Genomic DNA, 13137 nt, shown 5'->3' on the forward strand with positions numbered 1-13137 from the left:
GTGTGTGTGTGTGTGTGTGTGTGCTCGCGTCTCATATGAGTATGTGCGCGTAGAGTTTGTGTGTGTGTGCTCGCGTCTCATATGAGTATGTGCGTGGACAGTTTGTGTGCGCGCGCGCGTTGCATATGAGCATGTGCGCGGACAGTTCCGCGCGTCTCGTGTGTGTAGAGTTCGCGTGTATGTGCATGAGCGACTTTAGGTGTGTCGTTGTGCATTTCATATGTATTTGTTTGAGCACTGACGTTGACGAGAAACGCCTTAGGTATCGAAATCTGGTACCGAAAAACAAGTAATTTTTCGATACTCGATAGTATCGAGACAATTCGGTCGGTACCTAAGAAGTATCGAACTTGGTACCCAGCCCTAAGCAGAATACAGCGTTTTTAGTCGTTTTCACGGATCCGTGTGAATGGGGATCATTTTGAAAATGGCGTCGTCTGTATGCGGAAAACTTCTAAGTTTCAAGCATATCGTTGTCGTGTAAACGTACCCTGAGTTGAGACATGACCAATTTGCTTATTCATGGATCCATATACTAAACCTTTGGTGATCAAAGATGAGTTCTTAGGGATAAAATTATTGAGTACAGGGGGACTTTAAGATTTAGAAAACATTTGACTGAAAACAAAACTGATAACATTTCAGTCATGACAACTCTGAGTAGTTTGTAATACATTTTGTTAATGAGAAATATAAATGTAAATAAAAATAGGTTTGGTTCATGACTGAACTTGGTATTTATATTAATAATTCAAATAATGGTAATTTAATAATAATTATTTATTTTAATTTATATATATTTTTACTCTTTTGTTGTTTAATTATGTAAAGTTCCTGTAAATTATAATTAAGTAAATTCAGTAAATATGAGGTCAATTCCATTCACACTTATGAATTTTCAGTGTTTACTATGCAAATGGATTTTCTCAAAACAAGCTACAAAATGTTTGTGGCAATGACCTAACAGGATATGATGCGTCCAAAACCATCATAGAGTTTTTTGGCAGGTGAAACATGTAATGTTTAGGTCTGTGGGCTCTTTGGAGTGAATTACTGTACCTTTGACTCGTATCCGGTCAGAAAGTTCATATCAATCGACTGTTTTAAAACTCCCTCTCTGTTCCTGTCTGCAGCAGCTTTGATAATCTGATCAAGAAATAAAATTGAAGAATTGTCACAAATTTAAATATGAAACAATATAAAAAATATGCAGAATGTAAAGTTTACAGTGTTACCTCAATATAGACATCAGTGAAGCTCGCATCAAAACCTCTAGTGGCTCCAAAGTCTAACAGAGCAACCTGCATATGAATCCCAAACAATACTCATTTGCAATCAAAACTATGCAGAATAAACGATTCCAGATATACAATGAAAACAGAGAAGTACCTTGTGTGTTTGTGGGTCAAAGAAGAAATTGGACCAGTTGGGATCCGTCTGCATGTATCGAAACTCAAAGAGTTCACGCAAACACAGAGTCAGAATCTGCTCACAGATCTGACAAAGAGCAGATATGATCATTTTGAATGTTTATGACTACAAAAAGATCTTTTTAAAGACAACATCAGTCTGGAAGCATGTGTGGCCAGCTTTACCTCGTTCTTGAGTTCCTGTGACAGGTCATCGGCTTTATCCAAAGGGAAACCGGACACCAGCTCCGTGGTGAGGACGTGCTGGCTGCTCAGTTCATCCACAACATTTGGCACGTAGAAATAAGGATGGCCCTTCAATAACTCCCTGTAATGATATTAACACACACACAGAATATTACACCTGTGCAACAGAAGAAATATTGTACTGTACATACACAATATATTACAGAATGTTCCAGAAACAATAAATCTAACATAATGCATTTGCATATTTTTATAATCTTACACATTGGTATTATTTATATTCTAAAAGGAGCAATCATGAAGTCAATTTTATTTATGATGTCTAGCTCTATATGCAATTCATAATTCCTATCTGTGAATCAATGTTGTTCTTATAAATAACTAAAACTAAAAAATATTTTAAACAGTTTCTGTTAATTGAAGAAAAATAAATAAACTACAATAAAATAAAATAATTTGAAAACTTAAACGAATATCTGAAATGTTGAAACTAACTGATATATAATAGGTTTAAGCTGAAACTACTATAATTATTAGAACTATAATAAATATTAAAGTAAAATAGAAATAAAAAAAATAACAAAACAAAAACCTAGTCAAAAAATGAACACTGAAAATATATATTTTTAAAAAGTATTATAATAGCATATAAATAATACTAAAATAACAGCCTAACCTTTGAATACAATCTCATTTGCCTCATTTAAATATCAAATGAACTACGCTGAGATATGCTCCACACTTTGGATCTACTCAAAGTTACTCACTGGAATTTCTTGGCACATTTGGCTTCCCGTACATAATCACACTCCAAAGCCAATTCCCTGCTCATGACCTCTATGAGATGCTCAGGAAACAAACCTTCACGCGAACAGAACGACAGACACGGTTACAGTAGAACTGAAATCAAAAGCATTGTGACAACATAACTCATACCTTCAGGTAAAGCATTGCTGATACTGAGGAGTGTCATTAGGTTGTTCACGTCGCTGTTTATACTTTTGGCCACTCCTGGATACTGACAGCACATAATAATGTTCAATTAATGAATGCCTAGATCTAGCGGCACAAAGCACAGACATGTGAAACACTACGAGACAAAAGCAGCTCTCGAACCTGGATCTTCATGGCCACTTCTCTGCCGTCCTTCATTCTGGCCAGGTGAACCTGACCGATGGAGGCCGCTGCAAACGGACGCTCCTCGAAGTACTCTAGTTTATCCTGCCAGTTTGGACCCAGATCACTGACCACTGTTTTCTGTCCGAATGATAAACACACCATAAAACAAAACCATATTTTGTTTTTAAACTTGCTGTTCTTACTATCTCAGGCTACGTCTACACCAATCCATATTTCTCTGTTTTGGCTTTTTTTCCCCTGCAAAAACATTTAGTGTGGACTGTTAAAACTGAGATGATGCATCTTTGAAAAAGATGATGCATGTTTAGTCATGTGATGCATATTTTATGATGAAATTTACTCAAAATTGCTGTGCTGCTGTAAAACATGAAGGTAATTGCGTTTTAGACCATAAATGGAATGGCCACAGTGCGACCTTGTGAACTAAAACTACTGGCCTAATATAAATTTAAAACATTATTAAAGACAAGTAATAAAATAAGAACAAATAATCAAATTACAAGCAAAAAGCACAAATAAATACAATATAACAAAGATACAAATAAAATAAACAGTGCTTTTCAGGTTTTCAGGTAGGTCTGACAGAAGTTTTCAGGTACAGAAATTTGATAATTTAATAGTGTGGACGGAGAGCGTTTTTTAAAACGCCATTTTCAAATGTATCTGGATTAATGTAAAAAGTGCCTTAAAAGTAATTAATTGATTATCTTTCTTAAAGGGATAGTTAATTTAAAGGGAACTAAAAGGGAATTTTCATTTTTGTGTGAACTATCGCTTTAATTACTTTCTAATTTCAGCTCAACAGCAAAAAAAGTTCAAATTACAGACATTAAATAACTTGCAAATGTTTTTTAATGTCGACTTTAAGCAGTGTTGGGGAAAGTTACTTTTAAAAGTAATGCATTACAATATTGCATTACTCCCTAAAAAATAACTAATTGCATTACTTAGTTACTTCTTATGGGAAGTAATGCATTACATTACTTTTGCGTTACTTTTTCTCACCTGGGCTGGACTTGGTTGTTTGTTTTTTAATAAAATAAAATAAAAAGTTCTGCTTTTGGGCCCTTTCACACCGAAGTGAAATAAGTACAATAATAATAATAATTAAAGCTGCAAGCAGCATTTATCGGGGTTCAAGCTGTTAAGGTGTTTAAGGTTTTTAAGCACAAAAGCATCAAAAGTTATAAAGTTTTATTTAGCAAGCATGTAACCACTGACATAATAGATTAAAAAGACCATTTACAGCCAATGCAGGCAATTCACCATAGGTAATATATGGTTTTAAAGCTTTTTAACAGTTATAGCGCCACCTTTGGTCCGATGTCCATAAAATTTGGCATGCTTGTTAATGATGTTATGTCACATATGCTCACCAATTTTTGTGAAGTTCTGAGTTTTCATTTATGATTTATAGGCTTTTTAATGTATTTTGCCACGCCCATTTTATAAATGACCCTATTACAGCCATCCAAATGCAAAAGTTCAACTTTTTTTTGATAATTATTGATCTAGAGAGTCCAGAGAATTGTCCTAGACTGGTCTGGTTCCGATCGGGCGAAAAACCTAGGACTAGTTCGCAAAAGTAGGTTTTTAACATATTTGCGAATAATTAATGAACGGTTTGATTGACAGCAATGGTTCTTGAGGCAAAGTTGTTCAGCATGAGCAGATCTATCAAATGATATGCATATTGTGTGGATGTGTGCAACACCACGTGATTACAAAGCCATAAAACTCATAAAACAATTGGACTTCGTTAACCTTGTTTAATAGGTGCTCAAACCTCATTGGCCAATGGCGGCCATGTTTTTCGAGATATGCCAATATCCTTTTAGACATACATGGCCTCTTGGCCCAAGACACTGCATACCAAATTTCAAGTCATTCGGAAAAACGGTCAGGTGTTTATACGTTTTTTTTGTTTATAGCGCCACCATGTGGCCAATCGATGCAATTTTTTTACTGTGACCTCAGATTGACCTCCTACACATGTGTACCAAGTTTGGTGAAGTTTACTCAATTAATTCTTGAGTTATAGCCATTTTAGTAAAATAGGCTCCTCCCACAACGTTCATTTTGCACCCCCTAGCGACCATGAATCAAAATTTCGACTTTTTTTTGATAATTATTGATTGTCAGACTCCAGAGAACAATTCTGCACTGGTTTGGTTCCGATCGGACAAAAAACCTAGGACTAGTTCGCAAAAGTAGGTTTTTGACAAAATTCAAAATGGCGGAAAATCTATCATGACGGAAATGAAATCGGAGATATACGTTTTGTTCGTCAGGCGTCCAGCTTTCCAATGATATAAGACACTTGAGTCTACGACTTACGGTCTATGAGTTATGAGCTGTTTCGCGCTTTTGGTTGCTATAGCGCCACCTATGGGCCAATCGGGGTCATAATTTGATAACCTCTCCTCGATTTTTGTACTACCATCTGGCAAAGTGTCAATGCTCTAGCCCTTACGGTTTGGGCTGCACGATGCGTTTTACGGCAGAAGAATAATAATAATAATTAAAGCTGCAAGCAGCATTTATCGGGGTTCAAGCAGTTAAGGCCTTTAAGGCATTTAAGCACAAAAGCATCAAAAGTTATTAAGTTTTATTTAGCAAGCATGTAACCACTGACATAATAGATGGAAAATACCATTTACTGCCAATACAGGCAATGTACCATAGGAAATATATGATTTCAAAGCTTTTTAACAGTTATAGCGCCACCTCTGGTCCGATCTCCATAAAATTTGTTACGCTTGTTATTGATGTTATGTCACATATGTGCACCACTTTTTGTCAAATTCTGAGTTTTCATTTATGATTTATAGGCTTTTTAGTGTATTTTGCTATGCCCCTTTTATAAATTACCCTATTACAGCTACCCAAATTAAAAAAGATCAACCTTTTTTCGATAATTATTGATCTAGAGAGTCCAGAGAATTGTCCTAGACTGGTCTGGTTCCGATCGGGCGAAAAACCAGGGACTAGTTCGCAAAAGTAGGTTTTTAACATATTCATGAATATTTAATGAACGGTTTGATTGACAGCAATGGTTCTTGAGGCAAAGTTGTTCAGCATGAGCAGATCTATCAGATGATATGCATTTTGTGATGATAAGTGTAACACCACGTGATTACAGAGGCATAAAACTCGTTAGCGCCAACTAGTGGCCGATTTCTTTCAAAAATCTTACAGACCTCTAGGGGCTTGAGCCGAACATGCCCAATGAGTTTCGTTCCGATCGGACTTCGTTAATAGGTGCTCAAACCTCACTGGCCTATGGCGGCCATGTTTTTCGAGATACGCCAATATCCTTTTAGACATACATGGCCCCTTGGGCCAAGACACGGCATACCAAATTTCAAGTCATTCGGAAAAACGGTCAGGTGTTTATACGTTTTTTTTGTTTATAGCGCCACCATGTGGCCAATCGATGCAATTTTTTTACTGTTACCTCAGATTTACCTCCTACACATGTGTACCAAGTTTGGTGAAGTTTACTCAATTAATTCTTGAGTTATAGCCATTTTAGTAAAATAGGCTCCTCCCACAACGTTCATTTTGCACCCCCTAGCGACCATGAATCAAAATTTCGACTTTTTTTTGATAATTATTGATTGTCAGACTCCAGAGAACAATTCTGCACTGGTTTGGTTCCGATCGGACAAAAAACCTAGGACTAGTTCGCAAAAGTAGGTTTTTGACAAAATTCAAAATGGCGGAAAATCTATCATGACGGAAATGAAATCGGAGATATAGGTTTTGTTCGTCAGGCGTCCAGCTTTCCAATGATATAAGACACTTGAGTCTACGACTTACGGTCTATGAGTTATGAGCTGTTTCGCGCTTTTGGTTGCTATAGCGCCACCTATGGGCCAATCGGGGTCATAATTTGATAACCTCTCCTCGATTTTTGTACTTTTGTACTAATAATAATCTAGAGCTTCCAGAGAATTGTACTGCACTGGTATATTTCCGATCGGGCGAAAAACCTAGGACTAGTTCGCAAAAGTAGTTTTTTTAACATAATCGCAAGTATTTAATGAACAAATTGATTGACAGCAGTAGTTCTTGAGGCAAAGTTGTTCAGTATGAGGAGATCTATCAAATGATATGCATCACGTGATTACATAGCCGTAAAACCTGTTAGCGTCAACTAGTGGCTGATTTTTCAAAATTCTTACAGACCTCTAGGGCCACGAGTCGAACATGCCCACCTAGTTTCGTTCTGATCGGCCTCCGTTAAGAGCAAACTAACAGCTTTGAATTAAAATGGTGAGGTATCCTGTTGTAAACATCAACCATGCCTGTTGACAGTTCTCTTTTGTGGGAAGGGAATGAAAAGTTCTCAAATCCGCAGCACAGCCTCAGACATAACATTTATATCCATGATCTGCCATTTTCACTATTGTCCTTGCTTGCTTCTTCACAATACCTGCAGATCTTCTGCTGATTCGGCTGTGCAGGTCTACATTAACACTGCCTGGCCTAGAACATGGACTGGAAAATGTAAATTTGGGGGGTATAAATATTAATGATCCTGACTCCAACGTCACAGTCGGTGTTATGGTGGGATTCACTCATTTTTCAGCGGTCTTTTGCAAACAGGAGATTTACACATGAAGGAGGAAACAATGGTGTTTGAGGCTCACGGTATGTCAGTTCCATGTCCAGAACTCTTATCATTCAACTATGCCAAGATAAATACAGTTTTCAATTGTATGGCACCTTTAAAATAGATGATTAGTAATATAATGCTTACTTGGAGTCTGAAATGGCTTTAACAAAAGAAGAAAAATATTCTTAGATTTCTGTTCATTCTAATCATGTACAAATAAAGTAGCACAGTAAGATTACATTTATTTGAATGCATTAGTGAGTGTGTGATTGTGCTGTGTGTGCAGCGTGTCAATACTAAAAGTGAAGGTGTAGTTGATATCTTTGGTGATAATATCTGTAGTAATCATAAAAAAACAATTAAGAAATAAAGAATTAAAATTACAAATAATATTCTATTAAGATATGAGTTACAATAACATGATTTGCAATAGTAATAATATCAATAATATATGCACAATACACACAGATTAGACTATCAGGTCTGTGTTTTACAAAAACATTAGTATTGCAGCCAATGTGAGTCTGTGGGATTTATAAACAGACAAAATATGATTTGAAATGTTATTTTAATGATTTTATTAAGTTTAAACAATATTTCAAATGGAAAAAAAATGAAAAATAATATTTTAGTGAGCAGAATGAACCAATGAGTGTTCTTCTTCTGGTGGTTAAAATGTAAATGAAAACAATAATACTTAAACAATAATACTTAATACACTAACCATGCTTGAACACACACATGCACACACATTTTTTTGTAGATGTAGATATTTAAAATAAAAGATAGGTAACAAAATGATAATTGCAAATCTCCTCTGTATAACACCATTTTCAGATTTCAAATTAATCACTGAGAGGCAGAATTGTTCAAACTGAGAGCTCAGTGAAAATGAAGTGATAAACTTTGACAAAACATGACTGTGTTATAATAGGTGATTTTCATGCAAGTAATTTTATATAGTCCAAAAACTAATGCAAAAGCACAGATGAAAATATTTTATTAAGTAGAATGTCCTGCAGAGGGCAGTAGAAGACCACTAATTGACTCACTTTCATTTGAAAGACTTTTTTATCCACCAGTAAAACAAAGCAGTTTCTCCATGTTCTTTCCATTAAGCATGCTTACACACACAGACACACACACAAACACATCCATCCACACACACACACACACACACACACACACACACACACACACACACACACACACACACACACACACACAAGACAAATATGTTTTCAATGTTTTTATGATGTGATATTGTGAAAATATCTTCATCTCCTCATCTTGAACAACTTTGCCTCAAGAATCACTAATGTCAATCAAACCGTTCATAATCATAATAAAAAAATAAAATATATGAAGAGTTCAGATGCAAAAGCCTCTAAGTGCCATCTGAAATTTTCTTCTATAATGATCATTTTTATCAAGCTCGTATATTTAAGTTCAGTAATTTCCTTAACTTAAATATACGAGCTTGATAAAAATGATCATTCTAGAAGAAAATTTCAGATGGCACTTAGAGGCTTTTGCATCTGAACTCTTCATATACAAATATCATAATAAAACAAAAAACATCGTAATAAAAAAGATTGCTTCTTAAAGCATTTGTTTATTTCCCAATACTGAAAGCGAATTAAAAGATCATGCGTAATCCTGCTGCTCCCTCTAGTGGACAACAGTGGTATTATAGCTTACATTTTACAGTTGAAGTGTTTGAATGAATGAATGGGAATTTGTTTTTTTACTTATATCTCAGGAACCAAAAGGCGAAAAATTCTGAAACTCAGAGCATAGATAGTGCTTGAGGAGCCCTGTTGAATGAGACCATCAAGGTGTTTTTGGGCGATTGGGGCTGGGAGTTATGACTGTTATAAGGCATATCTGTTCGGGCTATTATCTCTGGAATGCCCAGGGCAAATAACACCACATTTGAATCGAAGCTAGCCAAGGACACGCCCTTTCCAACGAGCTCTCACACAAGGTTCGGGGTGGTTTGGGTCGGGAGTTGCGGTCGTTCAAAGTCGGGGGTCCGCGGGCTTGCGATGCGCGGGGGGGCGCGCTCCCGAGGCCCGCGACGACACGTTTCGATCAAGAGCCCCGAGAGGTCCTCACCATCAAAATTTGAGCGCGCAACGACTTTCCGTTTTCGAGTTATGAATGAATTTGTATTTGGGGGCGTGGCTTAAATGCCGTTATACTTTCGTTTCATTTCATTCATTTACTTTCGTCCATTTCCATATCTCAGTGTAACACAATTGTCAATAGTAATACTCAATAGATGAGTTTTGACAAAATGTGATTGTAAATGTTAAAATAATGATTTTATAAAGTCTAAATATGAATTTTATAACAATATTAGGGAGTAGTATGATGAAATGACAGCAGGGGGCAGTAAAATACCACTTATTGGCTTAATATGTCATTATATTCATATAAAATCACCTTTTGAAGAAGTTAAACTTTTTTTCTGATAATTATTGATCTAGAGAGTTCAGAGAATTGTGCTGCACTGGTTTTGAACATTATGATATGAACATTATATGATAGAAGACACCATTTACAGCAAATACAGGCAATTTACCATAGGAAATATATGGTTTTAAAGCGTTTTAACAGTTATAGCGCCAACTATGGTCCGCTCTCCATAAAATTTTCCATGCTTCTTAAGCAGGTTATGACACATATGCTCATCAATTTTCGTGAAGTTCTGAGTTTTCGTTTAGGATTTATAGGCTTTTGAGTGCATTTTACCACGCCCATTTTCTAAATGACCCTGTTAGCCATGCGAAAAATGCAAAAGTTCAACTTTTTTTTGATAATTATTGACCTAGAGAGTCCATAGAATTGTCCTAGACTGGTTTGGTTCCGATCGGGCGAAAAACCTAGGACTAGTTCGCAAAAGTAGGTTTTTAACATAATTACAAATATTTAATGAACGGTTTGATTGACAGCAATGGTTCTTGAGGCAAAGTTGTTCAACAAGAGGAGATCTATCAAATGGTATGCATTTTGTGACAATAAGTGTAACACCACGTGATTACAGAGCCATAAAACTCGTTAGCGCCAACTAGTGGCCGATTTCTTTTAAAATTCTTACAGACCTCTAGGGCCATGAGTAGAACATGCCCACCGAGTTTCGTTCCGATCGGCCTCCGTTAACCTTGTCTAATAGGTGCTCAAACTTCATTGGCCGATGGCGGCCATGTTTTTTTAGATACGCCAATGTCCTCATACACATACATGACACCTTGGACCAAGACACTGCATACCAATTTTCAAGTCAATCGGACTAACGGTCAGGTGGTTAAAGCCTGTTTTATGTTTTTTTCATATTATAGCGCCACCATGTGGCCAATCGCCGCGATTTTTTTACTGTTACCTCATATTGAGCTCATACATATGTGTACCGAGTTTGGTGAAGATACCTCATTTACTTCTGGAGTTATAGCCATTTTAGTAAAATAGGCCCCTCCCACAACGTACGTTTTGGCGCCCCTTAGCGTCCGTGAATCGAAATTTCGACTTTTTTTCGATAATTATTGATCTTCAGTTTCTAGAGAACATTTCTGCACTGGTTTGGTTCCGATCGGGCGAAAAACCAGGGACTAGTTCGCAAAAGTAGGTTTTTGACAAAATTCAAAATGGCGGAAAATCTATCATGGCGGAAATGAAATCGGAGATATACGTTTTGTTCGTCAGGCGTCCAGCTTTCCAATGATATAAGACACTTGAGTCTACGACATACGGTCTAGGAGTTCTGAGCAGTTTCGCGCTTTTGGTTGCTATAGCGCCACCTATGGGCCAATCGGGGTCATAATTTGATAACCTCTCCTCGATTTTTGTACTACCATCTGGCAAAGTTTCAAGGTTCCAGCTCTTACGGTTTGGGCTGCACGATGCGTTTTACGGCAGAAGAAAAATAATAATAAAAATCAGCACAATTACAATAGGGTTTCAGCACTTCGTGCTTGAACCCCTAATTAAAGCTGCAAGCAGCATTTATCGGGGTTCAAGCATTTAAGGCCTTTAAGCACATAAGCATTTAAGACATTAAGTTTTATTTAGCAAGCTTTTAACCACTGAAATAATAGATGGAAAAATCCATTTACAGCCAATAAAGGCAATTTACCATAGGAAATATGTGGTTTTCAAACCTTTTTGCCAGTTATAGCGCCACCTATGGTCCAATCTCCATGAAACTCTGCATGTTTCTTCACCATGTTATGACACATATGCCCACCAATTTTCGTGAAGTTCTGAGTTTTCATTTATGATTTATAGGCATTTTAGTGTATTTTGCCACGCCCCTTTTATAAATTACCCTATTACAGCCACCCAAATGCAAAAGTTCAACTTTTTTTCGATAATTATTGATCTAGAGAGTCCAGAGAATTGTCCTAGACTGGTCTGGTTCCGATCGGGCGAAAAACCAGGGACTAGTTCGCAAAAGTAGGTTTTTAACATATTCATGAATATTTAATGAACGGTTTGATTGGCAGCAATGGTTCTTGAGGCAAAGTTGTTCAACATGAGCAGATCTATCAGATGATATGCATTTTGTGATGATAAGTGTAACGCCACGTGATTACAGAGCCATAAAACTCGTTAGCGCCAACTAGTGGCCGATTTCTTTCAAAATTCTTACAGACCTCTAGGACCATGAGTCGAACATGCCCATCGAGTTTCGTTCCGATCGGACTTCGTTAACGGTGCTCAAATTTCATTGGCCAATGGCGGCCATGTTTTTTGAGATACGCCAATATCCTTTTAGACATACATGGCCCGTTGGGCCAAGACACTGCATACCAAATTTCAAGTCATTCGGAAAAACGGTGAGGTGTCTATACGTTTTTTTTGTTTTATAGCGCCACCATGAGGCCAATCGACGCAATTTTTTTACTGTGACCTCAAATTGACCGTCTACATATGTGTACCAAGTTTGGTGAAAATATCTAATTTCGTTCACGAGTTATAACAATTTTAGTAAAACTGACTCCGCCTCCTTCGAACATTTTGGCGCCCCAGAGCGACCATGAATCGAAATTTAAACTTTTTTTCGATAATTATTGATAGTCAGACTCCAGAGAACATTTCTGCACTGGTTTGGTTCCGATCGGACAAAAAACCACAGACTAGTTTGCAAAAGTAGGTTTTTGACAAAATTCAAAATGGCGGAAAAATTTGCATACCGGAAATGAAATCGGAGATATACGTTTTTTCCGCCTTGAGCCAAGGATTACAGTGATATAAGACACTTGAGTCTACGACAAACCGTCTAGGAGTTATTAGCGATTTTATACTTTTGCTTACTATAGCGCCACCTATTGGCCAATCGGGGTCATAATTTGATAACCTCTCCTCGATTTTTGTACTACCTTCTGGCAAAGTCTCAAGTCTCCAGCACTTACGGTTTGGGCTGTACGATGCGTTTTACGGCAGAATAATAATAATAATTAAAGCTGCAAGCAGCATTTATCGGGGTTCAAGCAGTTAAGGCCTTTAAGCACACAAGCATCAAAAGACATTAAGTTTTATTTAGCAAGCATTTAACAACTGACATAATAAACGGAAAAGACCATTTACAGCCAATACAGGCTGTTTACCATGGGAAATATATGGTTTTAAAGCTTTTTAACAGTTATAGCGCCACCTTTGGTCCAATCTCCATAAAATTTGGCATGCTTGTTAATGATGTTATGTCACATATGCTCACCAATTTTTGTGAAGTTCTGAGTTTTTATTTATGATTTATAG

The 13137-nt window shown here is 36.8% G+C and overlaps 1 protein-coding gene across 2 annotated transcripts in view; it reads right to left on the reverse strand.

The window, feature by feature from the left end:
* coq8ab (coenzyme Q8A-b) overlaps positions 1-13137 on the reverse strand; it is a 189921-nt gene that overhangs the window by 2569 nt on the left and 174215 nt on the right. For both annotated transcript variants that reach the window (XM_082142980.1, XM_082142979.1), the window contains exons 8-14: positions 2733-2873; positions 2553-2634; positions 2384-2477; positions 1596-1737; positions 1390-1497; positions 1236-1301; positions 1060-1146 (exon numbers count right to left, since the gene is read on the reverse strand). In XM_082142980.1, the coding sequence (XP_081999106.1) occupies positions 1060-1146; positions 1236-1301; positions 1390-1497; positions 1596-1737; positions 2384-2477; positions 2553-2634; positions 2733-2873 (720 nt within the window). The remainder of the gene's footprint in view (positions 1-1059; positions 1147-1235; positions 1302-1389; positions 1498-1595; positions 1738-2383; positions 2478-2552; positions 2635-2732; positions 2874-13137) is intronic.

Source organism: Leuciscus leuciscus (genome assembly GCF_965113295.1).
Source record: "Leuciscus leuciscus genome assembly, chromosome: 17".
NCBI lineage: Eukaryota > Metazoa > Chordata > Actinopteri > Cypriniformes > Leuciscidae > Leuciscus > Leuciscus leuciscus.